The following is a 22,191-nucleotide window of genomic DNA, read 5'->3' on the forward strand; positions in this document are numbered from 1 at the left end:
TTTCCTCCCTGCCCTCCAACCTAGAGTCAGATCAGTCGTGTCCAGAAGAGATACAAAACCCCTTTGCTAGCCTAGAAGCCAGACTGGCCAGGCTCACTTCACTTTTGCCCCATATTAGGAACTGTGTCTCCCCAAAATGTGTCAGCTTGGTTAGGCCATGATTCCCAGTATTGTGTGACTGTCCATTTTGTCATCTGATATTTTGTGTTGTAAATTCTAACCTCTATGATGTTAAATGAGGCAGGACAAACTACAGGATTAAGATATCTCTAGTCAGTCTCTTGAGATAAAAGGAGCAGAAAGAAGGGACCTCATGCCACCAAGAATTAAGAACCAGGAGGGGAACATGCCCTTTGGACCCAGGGTGCCTCTGTTGTGAAGTTCCTTAGACTAGGGGGAGAGTGATGACAAGGGCCTTCTCCCAAAGCTGACAGAAAGCCTTTCCCTGGAGCTGGTGCCCTGAATTGAGACTTCTAGCCTCCTAGACTAAGTTTTTGTTAAAGCCACCCACTTGTGGTATTTCTGTTATAGCAGCACTAGATGACTAGTCTCCTTGGAGACATCAGGTCCCAGATTACATTTGCCCCTGGGAAAAGCAGCCCTGTCCCCAGGAAGGCTACGTTGCCTAGAACCAGGGAGAGTACAGTTTGCCTCCCATTGTACAGACAAACACTGGAGGTATGGTAGTATTTGTTGGATTGTACATTTCAGCCCACGGCAGATATTTCCAACCCCTACACCCATAAACAGTCACCACACTACACACTTGAGGTTGCTTTTTTATTGGGAAGCAGACACAGGACACATCACAGGGTAGGAAACAGCACGCCACCTGGTGGCAAGACCCAGGACAACAGCAGCCAGAGTCAAGGTCACCACCACCACCAGGCCTAAACCCAGTGCCATGGAGCTGTGAGCAGCAGAGGTCCATTCCTCCATTCCATGGTCACCAGCCTTCCCCAGGAAGATCAGAGGCCCCACAGTGACGTCTGCTTCTTCTGCCACTGTAAATGATACCCAAGTTTACCTTAGTTCCCTGCCCCTGCTTCCTGCTCCAGGAATCAGCTCAGTTGTTCCTGTTCTTAGCTGCTGAGCTGGGGGGTTTTGCCCTAACAGTTGTATTCTCTTCCCTACACCCCGAGTTATGTTTCAGTAGAATCCCAGGATAATAGCAGTGCTGCCCTGGCTGAAGCTGGGATGGGGGCTTGGAGCCCCTCCTACTTATCCCTAAGCTTTGTGGCAGAAGGCCTTAAGCCCCAACCCCCTAGGGGGGAACAGCCTGAATGGGGACAAGTTTGCAACACTGTTCTCCCATGAAGTGGCAGCAGGTACCCTAGATAGTAGGGTGGGCAATAGCCCTGTGGCTGCCCTAAGACATACCATGCCTGCGTTTGCGGGAAGCAGACTTCTGCTGCTGGCTCGTTAACAGCTGCTCTGTGGGGGACAGCTTCCTAGAAACGCCTGGCCTGCCACAGTCACCCTTGTTACAGCATCCACAGATGTCATCGGTGCCTTCTACTGGGGACCAGCTAAAAAGGAAAGAAGAGATTTATCAGGGTTTTGCTGCCTGCAGGAAAGTCCGCTGATTAACGTGTATACTGGAGGAATAGACATGAGGGGTGACTAGCTGGGTTCTACTCTAGTCATAAGATCTGATCTTACCTATTGGAAGACTTGCTGAAGGAACAGGCTTTGTTTAGTTGGTCTGGGGCTTGGTTGGCTGGAGTGACCTTCAAATGGCAGGTGATATAGACCTGGAAGTAATAGCTATTATTAGGCAAGCCAGTTCTTAATATAATCTTTAACCCTGTGAGGATGAAGAGCCCCATTTTGGAGATGCAGAACTAGAGTTCCAAAGGTTAACTCACCTAAGATTGCAGAGCAAGCAGCAAATCTGATCCTAGGTAGAGACTCATGATCTTTACCTCCCCAACCTTTCAGTGAACTTGTCTACTTAGCATGCCGAACCCTGGGCCCATAAAGTGAGAACCTCAGGGATGGTGCTGGGGAAATAGGACACTTAAATACTTAGCAGGGCTCTTAAGGCTGCCACCTGACTAGATGACATGCTATTTTTCTTCTTTTTCAGGAGATGTGATTGTGAGCATTGATCCATTTTTCAATGTAGAATTGAATGGGGCAAGTTACTTCTGTGACTTGAAGTCCTTAGGTACTAGAGATCTCTTCAACTAGCTTCTTTGGAGTTCTCATTTCATACCTGGAGTCAGCTTTCTGGCTATTTCCTTAGGCAAGCTTCCCTGATCTGCTATTCTTTCTCAGGTATATGCCTCCTATATGTTGTTAACCTGCCATCAGGTCAGCCCAACTCTGACTCCATACACAACAGGAACAAAACACTTCCCAGTCCTATATCATCCATGATCAGTTGTAGATCAGACCATTGGGATCCATTGGTTTATACTGGCTGATTTCCAGAAGCAGGTCACCAGGCCTTTCTTCCTAGTCTTATTCTGAAAGCTCTGCTGAACCGTGTTTAGTATCATAGCAACATACGAATCTCCACTGACAGGAGTGGTAGCTATGCATAAGGTACACTGACTGGGAATCGAACCCAGGTCTCCTGCATGGAAGGTGAGAATTCTACCCGAGACCACCAGTGTTCCCTAGCTGCCCTATAGGAATCTATTATCAATCTGTCCATGACATGTGAACCAGAAGGTGACACTAGACTAGTACCCTGGCCTAGACCTGGCAGAACTATAACTTCTCAGAAATGGTACTTGACCGTCCTTGTCTAACAAATGCTCGAGAAGGCGCATAAGTAGCCTGCCTGGAGCCAAGGGCTCCAAAACCCAATTGAGCTATCAACTCCCCTGCAAGATCATGATCTCCTTATCCCAGTAGAGCTGGTACCCAATCCTACTACCTCAAGTAGGCGCTGATCCACTTGTCAGAGTCATCCCCAGGTCAGAGTTTCCCTTCATATTCTAGGTAGGTCTTCAATACCTGCCTGCCCTACTCTGCACGGACATGGAGCCTCCTAGCTGAAGAACTTCTGCAGAGCTACAAGCCTTGGCCACCACCTAGTGGCTAAGTGTATCAGCAGGAAAACTATCTCAAAAAATATGACACCACTTAAGTTCTTTGTGTCTTTTAACAAGCCAGGGTACACTTCTGATTATCTGTCTTCTGTAAACCTGCCTTGCTCTGTGCTTCTAGCTACCCCATTAGAGAGGAGCTTCCTGATCCTTTAGCATCCCTAGTCCAGGAAAGGAACTACTTTTATCTTTAGCTTCCTTCCAGTACATTCTTCCGGTGCTATCTGGAGCATATGCTATCTTGGTGGCTTTGCTCTAGCTATTGAATAAAGTTGTTCCTTCTCTTTATGTGCTATGGCTCTGCCGAGTCATCCTTCCCCACTGTTGGAGAACTTTCCTAGAGCTCAGGCTACCTCCCGTTGATCAGCACTGTTCTCTAGTTGTAGTTACCCCCATTCCCCCGCTCCAGTTTCTGGAGATGCAGATACTAGCTTAGTTTTAACCCATGCTGATGGCCACCACCTGTGCTAAGATTCCTCCCCCCGCCCCCACCCAACCTTTTACCCGCTGGACCACCTCTGAAGTCAGCCTTGACTTGTAAATTCTCAGCCCACTGCAGACAAACTAAATCAGAAACCCTGAGGGTAGGGCCAACAACGTGTTCAATAAGCCCTTAAGGTGGGGCTTATGCACATTCAGGTTTCAGAAACACTGATCTAGACTATGATCAAGCCCAAGAAGCCATCCCATTAAAAAAAGAAAGAAAATCTTGCCCTTCAAGGATACCTCCAGGAAGGCCGACAACTACTTTTTGTCAAGTCTTTCACTCAACTCTTGCTCAACTGGGTTCCTGCCCTGCTGACCTAGGCAAGGTCAAGGTCCATGGTTGTATGGTTGTTGGTCCTCATCTTATTTGAGCTGTCAGCTGAGCCTCCTGGGGCTCCCGTTCTCATTTGTTTTATTCCTACAGCCCCTGGCTCCTTCCCCATCCTTTGTGGGGTGTTTTAAACCTATTTCTTTAAAAGCTTATGTTGCTTATGCCTTCTCTGGGAGCATTGGTGACACACTGGTTATGAGCTCGGCTGCTAACCAAAAAGGTCCACAGCTCAAACCCACCAGCTGTTCCTTGGAAACCCTATCTCCCTCAAGCTCATGGCTGTTTCTGCTTGGAAAGTTAGAACAGGAACAAAGCAATCAAGTTGGTTGCTTACACGGAGAGCTAGTGAATGACAGGATTTTAAGCTTGGTCAGAGTTCAGCCTTATCGCAGAGTAGAAGAAAAGCTATTACCGTGTTTCTGGAGTCATTAGCGAAGTGGAACACATCCACTGTGAACTGGAGAGTATCTGGACCCGGTCTGGGGGCTCTGAATACAGAGGAGGCATCGGAGAGACCGTCCACAAGACAACTGTGACGAAGACAAAAATGACATTAGAGCCTATGTAAGGTGGCTGTTGGGTTGTCAGGAGCCCCTTGTTGTAAAGTTTCCCTAAACATAGCCCAGCCCTCACCCGTGGAAGTCCACAATGGTGTGATGAGGGGAGGTGGTCCTGGCTGGCGTTGGCGTAGCCACACAGTGGTCCACAAACAGTCGCAGTGGCACATGGCTGCCCATGTGGACCTCTGCCTGAAGATGGGCTGTGTCTCCCAGGCGGAAGGTAGGAGTCCTCTTCTCAGTGCTCCAGTCCTCTGAAAAGCAGTCCAGGTTTAAAGATGCCAAGAACTTTCCCTGCCAGACCCCTCCAGCCCTCCTTGCTTACCCTCCATCAGGCGCAGAGAGAATGCCAACTTCTCCTCTGAGAGCACCGTGGTCCTGAAGGGCACCCAAGTGGGCAAGACCGCATGGCTGCTTACATTGCCCTGCCTGGGAGAAGAGCAACAGTTGCTGCCCACCTTCCCCAGGGCTCACCCCAGCTGGGCCCCCATGGAGGGGGTATCTCATTTCTACCCCACTGCAAGAATCCTCAGCTGCAACCAAGCTGAACAGTCTAAGCCTGCCCCTTGACCTTCTAGAGCTCCCACCTCCTCTATACTGGGACTCCATCCTTGGGTCCATCCAGCCCGCCCGTGACAGCATCTGGACTGCGGCATGAAGACCACTACATCCGAAGCTAGAAGCTTGGTTTCTAGCAGGGCTTCAAGCCAGTTCTGGTTTGAACTCCCACTGAGAATTTGCATTTCTAGCAGGTTCCCAGGTGATGCTGTTGCTGCTGGTTGGGGACTTTTCTGAGAACCACTGTATAGCAGTGGTTCTCAAAATTATACATAAGAATCACCTGGGATCTTAAGATGTAGGTTGAGTCAGCATATCTGGGGTCAAAATGTAAGCCCTGATTTCTAGACCCAGATCTGCTCTCCTTGTTGACTAACTCTAGAGGCTTGAGGGGGTGGGGGTCAGGGTCTGAGGCCAGCAGTGCCTTCTCTGCACCCCCCAGGATTCTGTGGCTGCTACTAAGAGGTAGCCTAATTTTGGATGCATTTAGGAGGATCAAACTAGACCCAGCAAGTCCTACTCCCACCTAGGGCTAAGGACAGTAACCACAGCCTCAAATATGTGGTGTCTCCCAGCTGGGCCTGCAGGTGTTACAGGTAGGCTGATAGTCAGGTATGAGGGTGAGGGGCCTTTGACTCAGGGCTGTGGCAGGTTCGGTCTTCACTGACCTGGGATAGTGGCACTCTATGGGGACCTCAGCATGGTTAGTCCTCAGGATGGACAGGTTTCCCACAGGGCGGGGGCTGTGGAGCAGGAAGGTGCTGTACACTAGAGCATCATCAGTCACCTGAAGGAAAAACAAGGTGTTAACGCTTCCAGGATCAGGTACCCAAGGTGCACCTGCCCCAGGCAAGGATGGCAAGGGCAGCCTGCCGGGGGCTGGAGAGGGGAAATACAGGATCTGTAATAAAACCTGGCTTTACCGACCTGAATGAGAGCCTGGATAAGGGCACCATTTTGCACCTCAGATTCTTCACCTCTGAATGGTGACACAACCTCTAGAGTCTCTGTCAACTAAGTGCCAGACACCAAGCGGTGCCTGATGACTAGACAAATTGGGATATGCTCTCTCCTCCTCCTGCTGCCTCCCCCACCTCACCGTACACAGGTTCCTTTTTCAGAGGAGGCCTAGGGCCAAGAAAGTCCATTTCACAGGGAGGGCAGCTGGTGTAGCTGTGGCCCAAGGCAGGAAGAACACCAAAACAAAAACCAGATCCATTGCTATCGAGTCGGTTCCGACTCATAGCAACCCTATAGGACAGAGTAGAACTGCCCCATAGAGTTTCAGAGCGCCTGGTGGATTCGAACTGGCCTTTTTTGGTTAACAGCGTTAGTAGTACTTAACCACTACACCACCAGGGCATCCCAGGAAGCGCGCAGGCAGGTGCTATCAGGGCAGTTTGTACCCTCCAATTGTGCTGCACCAGAGGCCCAGTTAGCTTCCTGCCCTGACTGGCTCAGTCCTCAGAGTAGGGCGTCCCAGTTCTCTCCTAGCAAATGTCCCAGGCAGAACTGGCTGCCTGGTTTGTGGAACCCAGTGCAAAGTGAAGATGTGAAGCCCCTCGTTCAAGAATTAGTTTCACAGTGGCAGCAGAGCGTTAAACCAAGCCTGAGACACAGCTCCAACACCTGTGACTGACCCTGGCCCCAGGTGATTCTTACTGTACTAGGGAAAGGAATTGCCAAGGTTTGCTCCTCACTGGAATCACCTGGGGTCTGAATACTGATATCTGCCTCTTACTCCCCTTCTGATTTAATTGGTACAGGGTGCAGCCTGGACAACAGGTTTTTAGATGTTTCCCTCAGTGATTCTAATATGTAAAGTTTGGGAATTACAAATAACTCCTGCAGCTCTCTGCCAACACGCCCCGACCCCGGAAACAGGGGCCGTGAGTCCTCAAGGCAAGTCTGGGGACTATACCTAACACCGGAGCTCTGGCTAGAGGACTAGGCTTGGCCACACCCACTTGGAGTCCAGAAGGCTGGGGCCTCACAGTTGGAGGGAGGACAGGCCTTCCACAGGGCTAGGAATTCCCCTGGGGAAACACAGCTAGGGCCCTGGGTTCTGGCCCTGCCTTGCTGAAAGACCCCTTCCTTGTAATCTGAGCTTCTGTTTCCCCACTGCTTTGGGGGAGGGATCTGTCTGTGATTCTCTTTATATGAGGTCCCTTATTTTTTAATTTTTTTCAAGCACCTGCCTCTCCCACTTGAGCTACCTCTCCCACTTGAACTACCTCCAAAGATTGGATTAAGGTCTGTCTCAGGTTCTTGAACACAGAGGTGACAGTATTGCCTTCCTCCTCCTTTTACCCACTTTTAATTCAGGGTGGCCAAGCCATTAGACACGAGTGAGGAGGCAGGTCAAAATCTGGTCTTCCACAATGATTATTTCTGGGCTTTCTGAAGTGTCAAAATCTCTCTTCCATACAAGTGTCTAGTGCCCCCAACCAAGTGCCTGATGCCCTATCCCACACACATACCCACGCACACTGTCCTGTAGGCCTATATCTCCTGGATTCCCTCCAAGGGGTTCATAAATCCTTAGGAGGAATTGGGGTAGGGTGCCCCTTCTGGCCCAGAGTTCACTGCTGCCTCTGGACCCTACCCCACCTCCCTGATTCAGGCAGCTAGAGGTCTCCTGCCCCATCCCCAGCTTCAGGCCTCAGCTGCTCCACCTCCTCCACCCATGAGTAAGAGGGAACTGCTCTCGTTCCATCTCCCCCTCCGCCTCCCACGACTCCCACCCAAGCCTCACCTGCACACGGTTGCCACACTCATGCAGCCCAACCTCAAACCTGACCACGTCGCCAGTGTCCTCAGAGACCAGGGGCTCACAGTGCTCAGGGCCCAGGGTGAGGTCTGAAGGTCTGACGAGCTTCCCAGTGCCAAAGAAGTTTCTGCTGACAGTGACCACCAGCTGAGCCTCCAGGCATTCCACCAGCACAGGTTGTGGGGATGACACAGGGCCATGGGCTCCACCCTGAAGGAGCCAGAGGGGGTGGGGGTAGCACAGCTCCGTCCCTCCCCAGAGCAGAAGGCAAATGAAGAGCCTGTAGCTCAGCCCCATGATACCTGCAGAGCCACGCCAGCACGGTCCACAGCAGTACCACCTAGCCATCTTATACTCCCAGGATGATGGCCCACTCACACCTGGGCTCCCACGTGCCTCCCTTCCCCAGCCAATCCACTGGGCTAGGCACTTGCCACTCAAAGCGGTCCCTGGTCCAGCAGAATGGGGTTCACCTGGGAGCTTGTTAGAAATGCAGCATCTCAGCCCCCACCCAGCCTACTGCATCAGAATCTGGGTTTTAGCTATCTCCAAGTGATTTGTATTTACACGGAAGTTGGAGAAGCGCTGAGCTGGCAGCCTGGTCAGCCGTGACTTCTGACCCCTTCTCTATGCCACCCTACACATCCAGCCCTTTGCTGGCCCTGCTTTCAGGAAGCTCACAGCCCAGTAGGGAGCCAAGAGCTGTCACTAGGTTGATGGGAGGGAACAGGAGTAAGGCCTTGATTGAAGGGTGGGGAGAATTTGATCAGAAATGCCAGGAAGCACAGTCCAAGGGGAGAACAGGAGGGGCATCAATTAAGAGACAAGAGGAGTTTTATGAGTAGAGGGTTCAGACAGAGGCAGCTATGTGAACAGAGGTGTAGAAAGGGGAAATCACTGGTCAGGCTTAGGTCGGGGGGTACCTAGGAGCTCAGAGTTGCTGAAGCATCAGGCCCTGGGGGTGGGAGGTCAGGTGGCAGTTTAGGAGGCTGGGGAGGTGGGCAGGGAGGATCAGGAAGGTTCCGGGCTGAAATGTTAGACTTTGCCTTTTGGGCTAGGGAGGTCATGGGAAGATGTTGAAGCAGGTGAATGATCTGGTCAGCTGTGGCTAGGAAGGGGCAGGACTGGTGACAAGAGTCAGGAGGCTGCTGCCCTTGTCCTCACGGAGGGTGGTGAAGGACTGACAGACTCAGAGTCTACCAATGGCCTACTGTGTGGCGGGCCTGGGCGAAGCTCCTTCAGCTCCTTGTCTTTGACCTGATCAGCAGAGAGAGCCAGGTGAAAGCCCACCCCAATGGTCTGTTCCTGGGGAAACACCTCCCTCTGGGTTTCCTGCCTGACAGGCCCAGAAGGAGGGTACCAGCTGAAGCTGTGGCACTGGGACAGCTAGCTGGGGACACTGTGTCCTAAGAGAGGACCCTGCTGGGAGAGGCTCATCTGCATGCTTGTTACCTTTAGCTGTGTCTGCTGGTTGTACTGGGATTAGGGTTGGGCCAGCTGGGGACCAGAGAGCAGAGCCTCCCTGAAGTCTCATATCTGTCCCCTCTTCCTCCCTGCCATGGAGCTAATACCCCTTAGAGGGTTCAAAAAAAAAAAAAAAGATATGGAGAAATCAGTGGAGGTAGGTGTGTGATTCTAAGGGGTGAGCATGTATGATGAGGAAAGTCTGGGTAAAGATGAGAGAGAGGCCGTAGCACATGGAGTGGAGGTGGTCATGTGGAGGGAGGCCTGTATGCCCCTTTTCAGGAAAGCGGATGTGCCTCCTAGAGACCCCCTATCACCCAACCTCATCCCAACCCCAGCCCAGATTCTAGAGTCTTTTGCATTTTGGGGGGAAACACTGTCCCCTTGGTGCCAGAATGTACCAACCACAAACACGTGGCTGCCGGTCCCGAACATTTTCCTTAAAATTCTTCAGAGGCCAGATACTGGTTTCTAAACATCATTCTCCTCTAAGAACAGGATCTAGGGTTCCTTAGAGAAATGGCTAGTTCCAGGACCAGGAAAGTACAAAGGGAGCCCGGAACATCTTGTTATGCCAAAAAATGCTCAAAAAGTGATGAGGACATCTCAAAATAATGCAAGAACCAGCTTGAAGGGAGGGGAGATCCTAGTGGCCAAATTGGGCACATTTGTGCATCAAAATGAATGATGACAGGACTACACATTGATTGAATAAGAATCCGTGAGCATCCATGCTGAGCATACATACATACATACATACATACACGCACCTAAACGGAAAAAAAGGGAAACTCTCCTGTACAGTAGAATGCTGGCTAATAATCATAGAAGGAATGTTGGATTTAGGGGAGAAAAAAAAAATTTTTTTTTCAACCATCATGGCAGTGTAAGAGATTTAGGCAAGAATTATGAGTGGATGTTAAAAATTACTTGATGAAGGTTTGAATAAGAACAGGACATTTACACAGTCTCAAAGAGTCTCCTCACAGATTACTTATTAATTACAAAGGAATCAATTCTTACTTTACAGTGGCTATATCTGGCAGGTATCACTTTAGCCAAGTTGACAAAGTTAACGTAACCATTAGTGGAATAAGCTGACATCTTTAGCCTCTTGATGGGAAGCAGCGGGGAGGAGCCCAAATCACCTCTGTGGGATTCCTGCCAAAAATTCACAAACCTGAATCTAATCATGAGGAAACATCAGTCAAACCTGTTAAGAGACCTTCTACAAAACATCTGACCTCTACTCTGTAAAAGCTTCAGTGTAATGAAAGAAAGAGAAAGGCTGGAAAACCCCAGGTTAAAGGAGACTGAAGTGACATGGGAAACTCTGGCGACGTAGTGCTTAAGTGCTACGGCTGCTAACCAAAAGGTTGGCAGTTCAAATCCACGGGCTGCTCCTTGGAACCTCTTGGGCGCAGTTCTACTCTGCCCTATAGAGTCAATATGAATCGGGATCAATTCTACAGCAATGGGTTTGGTTTTGGGTTTGGAAGTGACATAGGAGTCCCTGGGTGATCCAAACAGTCAAAGTACTTGGCTGCTAACTGAAAGGTTGGTGGTTTGGGTCCATCCAGAGGCACCTCAGAAGAAAAGTCTGGTGATCTACTTCTAAAAACTCACCCACTGAAAACGCTATGAAGCACAGCTCTACTCTGACATGAGTTGATTCCAACTTGATGGCAAGTGGTTTGTTTTTTTGGAAGGGACATGAGTCACACGACAACTAAATGCAAGGCTGGATCTTGGATGGGCTCCTGGAATGGGAAGGGGGGCTGGCATAAAGGACATCACGGGGACAATTGTGAGATTTGAATATGGACTATATGTTAGATAGTAATATCACATCAACTTTAATTTCCCGAATTTGGAAATTATACCAGAAGCCCTGGTATCCCAGTGGTTAAGAGCTACAGCTGCCAACCAAAAGGTCAGCGGTTCGAATCCACCAGTTGCTCCTTGAAAGCCCTATGGGGCAGTTCTACTCTGTCATACAGAGTTGCTATGAGTCAGAATTGACGCGACCACAATGGGTTTTTTTTTTTGGTAAGAAAACTTCTGTGTTCTTAGGGAATACATGCTAAAGGGGTAAAGGGACATGAAGCCAGTGGTCTAGAAAAAAATGAGGCTATATATGTGCATATGTAAGTATATATATAAGTGTGTGTGTGTATATACATATATGTATACATTTGTTGTTAGTTGCTGTTGAGTTGGCTTCAACTCGTGGCAGCCCCATGTACAATAGAACGAAATGTTGCCGAGTCCCGTGCCATCTTCATGATCACTGGTATGTTAGAGTCCATTGTCTGTGCCTACTGTGTTAGTCCATCTCACTGAAGGTTTCCCTCGATTTTGCTGACCCTCTGCCAATTACAATGCCCTTTTCTAGTGGTTGGTCCTTCCTGATAATGTTTTCAAAGTAAGCCAGGTGAAGTCTCACCATCCTTGCTTCTAAGGAAGAGTCTTACTGTAGTTCTAATACTGATTTGTTCATTCTTCTGGCAGTCCATGGTGTATTCAATATTCCTTGCCAGCACTACAATTCTAATGCATCAATTCTTCTGTATCCATATAGATATATGTGGTGTGTATGTCTATATGGTATATATGTATACATGGTGTATATATACAGTAAAACCTGCTAAACCCAGAACCTGTGTAAGGCAGTAAGGCAGGGAGCCTGTTGGAGAAGGAATACTCAAATGTATTCCACTAAAACAAGCAATACAAGAGGGATACTACTACACCCTGTCAGAAGTGAAAAACTTGCGAGACTTGGAAAAACAAGGCAGTCCTGTCAAGTTCTGGCTCTCACAGGTTTCACTGCACATACACACACACACACACACAGATAAAGAGAGGGAAAACCTATGTAGTAAAATGTTGATATTTGCTGAGTGCTGAATCCGGGAAAAGGGTAAATGGGAATTCTGGGTATGATTTGTGCAACTCTCCTGTCAGTTTAAAACTATTTAAACATAAAAAGTTAAAAAAAAAAAAAAAAGAAGAAGTGAGAAAAAAGACAATGGGACCCATTTTCAGAAGAAGGTTGTTAACCAAGTTCACAAACCAACTGCTGAAACCAAACAAGAGGTTCCTCAAAATAAAACCAAACAAAGATGTATGGAATCTTTGAGGAAAAGATTACAAAACTTTATTGAATGTCATCAAAGAATGCCTAACTACGTGAACAGATATTTCATGTCCATAGGGAAAAATTCAATATCAGAAAGATATCACTTCTCCCAAATTATAATTTCTGTCAAAACCCACACACATATGAGTACGTGTGTGGAACTTGACAAACTGATTCTAAAATTTATGTGGAAGAGCTAAGGGGCAAAGAAGCCAAGACTTTGAAAGAAAACAAACAAATATGGGGGGACACATCTTTCACTGATATTAAGACATATTATAGAGTTTGGAAACCCTAGTGGAGTAGTGGTTAAGTGCTACAGCTGTTAACCAGAGGTCGGCAGTTGGAATCCACCAGGCGCTCCTCGGAAGCTCTACCGGGCAGTTCGACTCTGTCCTACAGGGTCGCTGTGAGTCGAAATTGACTTGACGGCAGTGGGTTTGTTTTTTTTTTTGTGGAGTTATGATAATTACAAAAGCATGGTATTAGCACAAGGTTAGAACAGAAAAACTGGGATGAATGAGAGAGCGTCAAAACAGCCACTTGCATATGTAGAAACAGAACACAGAGAACAGATGGACTTTTCAATGAAAGGAACTGTGAAAATTATTTTCCATATGGGGAAAAAAATTGGATTTCCTCTTCACACTACGCATAAAAGTTAACCTGAAAGCGAAAGAGCAAATCTTTAAAATTTTTACCACTAGGATAAAGTGGTAGGTGCTGATGGGGTTATTTCCTAAATAAGACCCTCCCCCCACCCCACCCCCCGCAAAAAACACGGCACAAATCAAAAAAGAAAAATGACTTCTGAGGGCACTTTCATAATATGACAAAATACTTGCCACAATAATTTCCGTTTGATTATTCACGATATATCAAAGACCAGATTAAGTGCCTTAATCCTTACACTCATATAACCAAAACCACACCCGGTGCCATCGAGTCCATTCCGACTCATAGCGACCCTATAGGACAGAGTAGAACCGCCCCATAGAGTTTCCAAGGAGCGCCTGGCGGATTCGAACTGCCTACCCTTTGGTTCGCAGCTGTAGCACTTAACCACTATGCCACCAGGGTTTCCTACACTCATATAGGAAAACATTATTAGCCTCATTTTACGGCTGAGGGGGCAAGCACTTAGACAGGTTAAGGAACTTGCCCAAGGCCACACAGCCAGCAAGGACCCAAACCAAGATTCAGCCCAGATCTAGGGGACCCCAGTTCCTGTTCTTCTACCTCTACACCTTACTATCCCTCTGATACTTTACATTAGAGTTCATAACACCCAGCAGACTGGAAGCAATCCATATTTTTGCCTACTCCAAAGAAAGGTGATCCAACGGAAGGTGGAAATTATCTAATGATATCATTAATATCACACCCAAATAAAATTTTGCTGAAGATCATTCACAAGTGGTTGCAGCAGTACACCAACTGGGAACTGGCAGAAATTCAAGCCGGATTCAAAAGAGGATGTGGAACGAGGGATATCATTGCCAATGTCAGATGGATCCTGGCTGAAAGCAGAGAATTACCACAAAGATGTTTACCTGCGTTTTATTGGCTATACCAAGGCATTTGACTGTGTGGATCCCAGCAAATTACAAATAACATTGTGAAGAATAGGAATCGCAGAACACTTAATTGTGCTCCTGAGGAACCAGTGCATAGACCATGAGGCAGTTGTTCAAAGAGAACAAGGGGATACTGTATAGTTTAAAGTCAGGAAAGGTGTGTGCCAGGGTGGTATCCTTTCACCATACTTATCCGATCTGTGTGCTGAGCAAATAAACTCAGAAGCCAGACTATATGAAGAAGAACGGGACATCAGAATTGGAGGAAGACTCGTTAACAACATGTGACATGCAAATGACACAACCTTGCTAGCTGAAAGTGAAGAGGGCTTAAAGCACTTGCTGGGGAAGATCAAAGACTACGGCCTTCAGTATGGCTTACACCTCATCATAAACAAAACAAAAATCCTCACAAGTGGACTAATAAGCAACATCATGATAAACAGAAAATACTGAAGTTGTTAAGGATTTCCTTTTACCTGGTTCCACAATCAACAGCCATGGAAGCAGCAGTCAAGAAATCAAAAGATGCATTGCATTGGGCAAATCGGCTGCAAAAGCCCTCTTTAAAGTGTTAAAAACCAAAGATGTCACTTTAAGGACTAAGGTGATCTTGACTCAGGCCATGGTGTTTTCAACCACCTCATATGCATGCGAAAGCTGAGCAATGAATAAAGATGACCGAAGAAGAATTGATGCCTTTCAATTATGGTGTTGGGGAAGAATATTGAATATACCATGAACTGCCAAAAGAATGAACAAATCTGCCTCAGAAGAAGTACAGCCAGAATGCTTCTTAGAAGCGAGGATGGCGAGACTTCATCTCACATACTGCAGACATGTTGTCAGAAGGGATCAGTCCCTGCAGAAGGACATCATGCTTGGTAAAGTAGAAGGTCAGCTAAAAAAAGGAAGACTCTCAACAAGATGGATTGACACAGTGGCAGCGACGATGGGCTCAAGCATAACATTGTTCATGAGGATGGCGCAGGACCAGGCAGTGTTTCGTTCTGTCATATATGGGGTCGCTATGAGTTGGAACTGACTCAAACGCACCTAACAACAACAATAACAACAATGTGGGTGTGGGGGTGGAATAAATACATCCAGACACACAACTCCAACACAAAGAAGTGTTCAAAGTTTACATGGCTGTCTCCTCGACTAGCTCATATTGGGTATTCAGTTGGTGCTTAAAAAATAGTGCTTTCTTTTCTGCCTGTCACCCTGAGAATGGCTGGCATGTGATAAAGAATAGGAATAGCCACAAATTGTGAGGCAGCTGGAAAGTGCCAGACACATATGCACACACAGATAATCCTACTGCCATTTCATTAATTCCAGAACCGAGCTTCTGCTGGAGGGATCCCAATGGTTTGAGACTGGGCACATTTTTTTGTGCAGTGGGTGAGGTGAAAAGACATGTAATGGTATAAAAGGAAAGGGGCTTTAGAGGCTTGAGAAACTTTTCACTATCTCATTATTAAATGTCAAATGGTATATAAAATATACCTCCTTTGTGACCTTGATTGCTGCCAAGGAAAATAAATATTTTGTACAATGTTTTGGCTTTTTATTTAAAATTATCTTCAAAAATACAGAAGTGTCTAAAGGAGAAATACAATCCACTCCCTCCCTCCCCTAACCATTGGTAACCATTGTCACTGTTAACAGTTTGTGGGGAATCCTTCCAGGCTCTTTCTTCTATGCATGTATAAAAAAAAAAAAAAATTTTTTTTTTTATAGCCATTTAAAAAGACACTGTCTTAGTCATCTAGTGCTGCTATAATAGAAATACCACAAGTGGATGGCTTTAACAAAGAGAAATTTTTTTTTCTCACCGTCTCGTAGGTTACAAGTCCAAATTCAGTGTGTCAGCTCTGGGGGAAGGCTTTCTCTCTCTGTCGGCTCTGGAAGAAGGTCCTTGTTCTCAATCTTCCCCTGGTCAAGGAACTTCTCAGGTACAGGGAGCCCAGGTCCAAAGGATGCACTCTGCTCCTGGTGCTGGTTTCTTGGTGGTATGAGGTACCCAACTCTCTGCTTGCTTCCCTTTCCTTTTACCTCTTGAGAGATAAAAGGTGGTGCAGACCACACCCCAGGGAAACTCCCTTTACTTTGGATCAGGGAGGTGACCTGGGTAATCCCACCCTAATCCTCTCAACATAAAATTACAATCACAAAATGGAGGACAACCACACAATACTGGGAATCATGGCCTAACCAAGTTGACACATATTTTGGGAGGGGTACACAATTCAATCCATGACACTAAATGCAATATGGTAAACTGGATTGGATCCTGGAACATAAAAAGAACACTAAAGGGAAGACTGGTAGTATCCAAATAAAATCTGAAGTTTGGTTGATATTAATGTACTAGTGTTAATTTCTTACTTTTGACAAATGTGCCATGGTTGTTTAAGATGGTAACAGAATGGGAAACTGAATGAAGGATGTATAGGAACTCTCTGTACTGTTTGTGCAACTTTTCTATAAATTTAAGAAGTTTCTTTAGAAAATACACTTACGATGTGGAGAAATTAGAATCCTCATTACGTTGCTGATGGAAAAGCAAAATGGATCAGCCACTGTGGAAAACAGTTTGGTGGTTCTTCAAAAAGTTAAACATTGAACTACCATAACCGCATCCAAAACCTTTGGCCACAGAGTTGATTCCAACTCACAGCAACCCTATTGGGACCCTGTAGGACAGTGTAGAACTGCCCCGTAGGGTTTCCAAGGCTGTAATCTTGGCAGACTGCCACATCTTTCTCCTGTGGAGCGGCTGGTGGGTTTGAACCTCCAACCTTTTGGTTAGCAGCCAAACACTTAACCACTGCACCACCAGGGCTCCTTTAGAACTACCATATGGTCCAGCAACTCTCCTGCTAGTTAAAACAGGTATCAAACAAATGCATGTACGTGGATGTTCATAGCAACACTATCCGTAATAGCCAAAAGGTGGATACAACCCAACTGTCCATCAGCAGACGAATGGATATAGAAAAGGTGGTATATCCATACCATGGAATATGATTCAGCCATACAAAGGAGCAAAGTTCTGATAGATGTTACAACGTGGATGAACCTCAAAAACATTCTGCTGAGGCACAAATTGCACAATGCCGTGAATGTAACTAAATCCCACTGAGCCGTTATGCGAATTTCACCTCAATAACTTCCTTGTACATGTATCTTTGCACGTCTGCATGAATATTTCTGTAGGGTTAGTTCTTAGAAGTGAATTTGTGGGTCAAAGCTATACGTGTTTAAAATTTTCATGGATACAGCCACATTTTTGCTCCACAATGATTAAATCCATATTTGTTCCCATCATATGATAATTTCTGTCTCACCCATACCTGGCCTTTATACTCCTTGTCCCTAAGGTTCACACTAATCCAGCAAGTGGGGAGCTATTATCCATCTTATATTCCTTACCAGACAGAAAAAAAGGGAGGGATGTGTTATTGTGAGGATTAAGTTAGATGATGTTTGGAAAATACCAGATGCATGGCAGCACTAAGTCATTGTTAGTTTTCATCCTTTTTTACTTCATCCTTATTCCCCTGAAAACATTAAAATCTTTTTTTAATAATATTTTATTGTGTTTTTTCTTTCTTTTTAATTGTGCTTTAAGTGAAAGTTTATAATTCAAGTCCGTTTCTCATACAAAAACTTGTACACACATTGTTATGTGACCCTAGTTACTCTCCCTACAATGTGGCAGTATACTCCTCCTCTCCACCGTGTATTTCTTGTGTCCATTCAACCAGCTCCTGTCCCCTTTTACCTTCTCATCTCGCCTCCAGACAGGAGCTGCACATTTCGTCTCATATATCTACTTGAGCCAAGACCCACACTTTTCACCAGTATCATTTTACATCTTGTAGTCCAGTCTAATCTTTTCTGAAGTGTTGGCTTCAGGAATGGTTTTAGTTCTGGGCTAACAGAGAGTCAGGGGGCCATGTCTTCTGGGGTCCCTCCAGTCTCACTCAGACCATCAAGCCTGGTCTTTTTACTAAAATATGAGTTCTGCACCCCACTTTCCTCTGGCTCCATCAGGGACTCTCTGTTGTGTTCCCTATCAGGGCAGTCATTGGTGGTAGCCTGGCACCATTTAGTTCTTCCAGCCTCAGGCTAATGGCATCTCTGATTTATGTGGCTCTTTCTCTCTCTTGAGCTCATGTTTTCCTTATGTTTTTTTGTATTCTTTATTCTCCTTTGCTCCAAGTGGGTTGGGACCAATTGATGCATCTTAGATGGTCCCTTACCAGCTTTTAAGACACCAGATGCCACTCACCAAAACGGAATGCAGAACGCTTTCTTAAGAAACTTTGTTATGCCAACTGACCTAAAAGTCCCCTGAAACCGTAGTCCCCAGACCCCTACTACTCTGGCCCTCGAAGTGTTTGGTTGTATTCAGGAAACTTCTTACCTTTTGGTTTAGTCCAGTTGTGCTGATTTCCCCTGTATTGTGTGTTGCCCTTCCTTGCACCTAAAATAATTCTTGTCTACTAGTTAGTGAATACCCCTTTCCCCCCTCCCCACCCTTGCAACCATCAAAGAATGTTTTCTTCTGTGTTTAAACCTTTTCTTGAGTTCCTATAATAGTGGTCTCATACAATATTTGTCCACCTGCAACTGACTAATTTCACTCAGCATAATGCCTTCCAGATTCCTCCATGTTATGAGATGTTTCACGGATTCATCATTGCTCTTTACCTTTGTGTTGTATTCCATTGTATGAATATACCATAATTTGTTTATCCATTCATTCATTGGTGGGCACCTAGGTTGTTTCCATCTTTTTGTTTTTGTGAACAGTGCTGCGATGAACATGGTTGTGCATGTATCTATTCGTGTAAGGGTTCTTACTTCTCTAGGATACATTTCAAGGAGTGGGATTGCTGGATTGTATGGTAATTCCATTTCTAGCTTTTTAAGGAAGCGCCAAATCGATTTCCAAGGTGCTTGTACCATTTGACATTCCCACCAGCAGTGTATAAGTGTTCCAGTCTCTCCACAACCTCTCTGACATTTATTATTTTGTGTTTTTTGGATTAATGCTAGCCTTGTTGGGGTGAGATGGTATCTCATTGTAGTTTTGATTTGCATTTCTCTAATGGCTAATGGTCTTGAGCGTTTCCTCATGTACCTGTTAGCCACCTGAATGTCTTCTCTGCTGAAGTGCCTGTTCATATCCTTTGCCCATTTTTTAACTGGGTTATTTGAATTTTTGTTGTTGAGTTTTTGCAGTATCTTGTAGATTTTAGAGATTAAATGCAGATCAGATTTGCTGTAGCCAAAAATTTTTTCCCAGTCTGTAGGTTGCCTTTTTACTCTTTTGGTGAAGTTTTTGGATGAGCATTAAGTGTTTGCCTTTTAGGAGCTCCCCCGTTATCTAGTTTCTCTTCTGCTGTCTGTACATTGTTAGTAATGTTTTGTATTCTGTTTATGCCATGTATTAGGGCTCCTAGCTTTGTCCCTATTTTTCCTTCCACAATCTTTATCGTTTTAGATTTTATATTTAGGTCTTTGATCCATTTGGAGTTAGTTTTTGTGCATGGTGTGAGGTATGCATCTTTCATTTTTTTGCAGATGGATATCCAGTTTATGCCAGCACCGTTTGTTAAAGAGACTATCTTTTCCCCTTGTAACTGACTTTGGGCCTTTGTCAAATATCAGCTGCTCATACGTGGACGGGTTTATGTCTGGATTCTGAATTCTGTTCCACTGGTCTATGTATCTGTTGTTGTACCAGTACCAGGCTGTTTTGACTACTGTGGTGGTATAATAGGTTCTAAAATCAGGTAGAGTGAGGCCTCCCACTTTGTTCTTCTTCTTCAGTAATGCTTTACTTATCCGAGGCCTCTTCCCTTTCCATATGAAGTTGGTGATTTGTTTCTCCATCTCATTAAAAAATGCCATTGGGATTTGGATCAGTATTGCATTGTATCTATAGATCGCTTTGGGTAGAATAAACATTTTCACAATGTTGAGTCTTTCTATCCATGAGCAAGGTATGTCTTCCCACTTATATAAGTCTCTTTTGGTTTCTTACAGTAGTGTCTCGTAGTTTTCTCTGTATAGATCTTTTACATCTCTGGTTAAATTTATTCCTAAGTATTTTATCTTCTTGGGGGCTATTGTAAATGGTATTGATCTGGTGATTTCCTCTTTGATGTTATCTTTGTTGGTGTAGAGGAATCCAACTGATTTTTGCACGTTTATCCTGTATCCTGATCCTTTGCTGAACTGTTCCGTTAGTTTTCTTGTGGATTCTTTAGGGTTTTCTATGTATAAGATCATATCATCTGCAAAGAGAGATACTTTTACTTCTTCCTTACCAATTTAGATGTCATTTATTTCTTTTTCTAATCTAATTGCTCTGGCTAGGACCTCCAGCACAGTGTTGAATAAGAGTGGTGATAAAGGGCGTCCTTGTCTGGTTCCCATTCCCAAGGGGCAATGCTTTCAGACTCTCTCCATTTAGGATGATGTTAGCTGTTGGTTTTGTATAAATGCCCTTTATTATGTTGAGGAATTTCCCTTCTATTCCCATTTTGCTGAGAGTTTTTATCATGAATGGGTGTTGGACTTTGCCAAATGCCTTTTCTGTATCAATTGATAAGATCATGTGATTCTTGTCTTGTTTTATTTATGCAGTTGATTAAATTAATTGTTTTTCTAATGTTGAACCATCCCTGCATACCTGGTATGAATCCCACTTGGTCATGGTGAACTATTTTTTTGATATGTTGTTGAATTCTATTGGCTAGAATTTTGCTGAGGATTTTTGCGTCTAAGTTCATGAGGGATATTGGTCTGTAATTTCCTTTTTTTGTGGTGTCTTTACCTGGTTTTGGTATCAGGGTTATGCTGGCTTCATAGAATGAGTTTGGGAGCATTCCAACCTTTTCTACGCTCTGAAATACCTTTAGTAGTAGTGGTGTTAACCCTTCTTTGAAAGTTTGGTAGAATTTTCCAGTGAAGCCATCAGGGCCAAGGCTTTTTTTTGTTGGGAGTTTTTTAATTACTTTTTCAATCTCTTTTGTTATCGGTTTATTTAGTTGTTCTACCTCTGTTTGTGTTAGTTTAGGTAGGTAATATGTTTCTAGAAATTTGTCCATATCCTCTAGGTTTTCAAATTTGCTAGAGTACAATTTTTCATAGCATTCTGTTATGATTATTTTAATTTCGATTGAGTATGTTGTGATATCGCCCACCTCATTTCTTATTCATGGTATTTGCTTCCTCTCGTGTTTTTCTTTTGTCAGTTTGGCCAGTGGTTTATTGATTTTGTTGATCTTTTCAAAGGAAAAGATTTTGGTCTTAACTCTTTCAATTGTTTTCCTATTCTCTATTTCCTGTAATTCTGCTCTAATTTTTATTATTTGCTCTCTTCTGTTGCCCGAGGGCTTCACTAGCTACTCTCTTTCTATTTGTTCGAGTTGTAGAGTTAATGCTTTGATTTTGGTCCTTTCTTCTCTTTGTATGTGTGCATTTACTGCTATAAATTGACCTCTGAGCACTGCTTTTGCTGTGCCCCAAAGGTTTGGGTAGGATGTGTTTTCATTCTCATTTGATTCTCTGAATTTCTTTATTCTGTTCTTAATTTCTTCTATAATCCACTAGATTTTGAGCAAGGTGTTGTTCAGTTCCCATGTGTTTGATTTTTTTTTTTTTTCTTGCTTTTTCTGTTACTGATTTCTACCTTTACAGCTTTATGTATTATAATGGGCCTACACAGGTCTATGCAGAGGTGAAAGGCATTTAAAGTCCATGGACCGCTTATGCCTGTGCCTAGGCAAGGAGCTGTTTCTGCCCTGAGTTCCTAGCTTAGGGGAGGCGGCAGATTATTTTTTCCTGTTTGTTAATTTGTTCCCTCTCCAAGGCCGGGAGAATGGCTCAGGATGTGTCGCAGATCCTACTTCTGTCCCAGGGGACACAGCAATCTCTGAAGCTGGCTCAGACCTAGTGCAGAGCAAGAAGGGGGCAGGTAAATGGGAGAGAGGTTTTTCCCAAAGGGGTGTTTTTTGGTCCACACAGTAGGTTAGATGCGTGTACTTACCTTTTGCCGCTTGAGTGACACGTTTCACTGATTTTAGAGGCATGAGTGAACTCTTCGCACCTTCGCCTCTCCTTATGTAGAAAACACATCCCGAAGCCACTACTTTCCTCACTGCACGCGTGCCAGCAGATCCAGTCTGTGGGATGCTGGTTCCTGCCGGGTCAGGTACCATG

The 22,191-nt window shown here is 45.2% G+C and overlaps 1 protein-coding gene across 1 annotated transcript; it reads right to left on the minus strand.

The window, feature by feature from the left end:
• Positions 1 to 855: 855 nt before the first annotated feature.
• Positions 856 to 8,145, minus strand: ZP3 (zona pellucida glycoprotein 3). Its single transcript, XM_003416567.3, is given in 9 exon segments — positions 856 to 981; positions 984 to 1,004; positions 1,381 to 1,529; positions 1,663 to 1,754; positions 4,289 to 4,406; positions 4,510 to 4,687; positions 4,759 to 4,862; positions 5,660 to 5,778; positions 7,747 to 8,145. Coding segments are annotated over 9 exon segments (1,179 nt in total). The 5' UTR covers positions 8,110 to 8,145; the 3' UTR covers positions 856 to 946.
• Between the last annotated feature and the right edge of the window lie 14,046 nt (positions 8,146 to 22,191).

Source organism: Loxodonta africana, chromosome 12 (genome assembly GCF_030014295.1).
Source record: "Loxodonta africana isolate mLoxAfr1 chromosome 12, mLoxAfr1.hap2, whole genome shotgun sequence".
Lineage (NCBI taxonomy): Eukaryota > Metazoa > Chordata > Mammalia > Proboscidea > Elephantidae > Loxodonta > Loxodonta africana.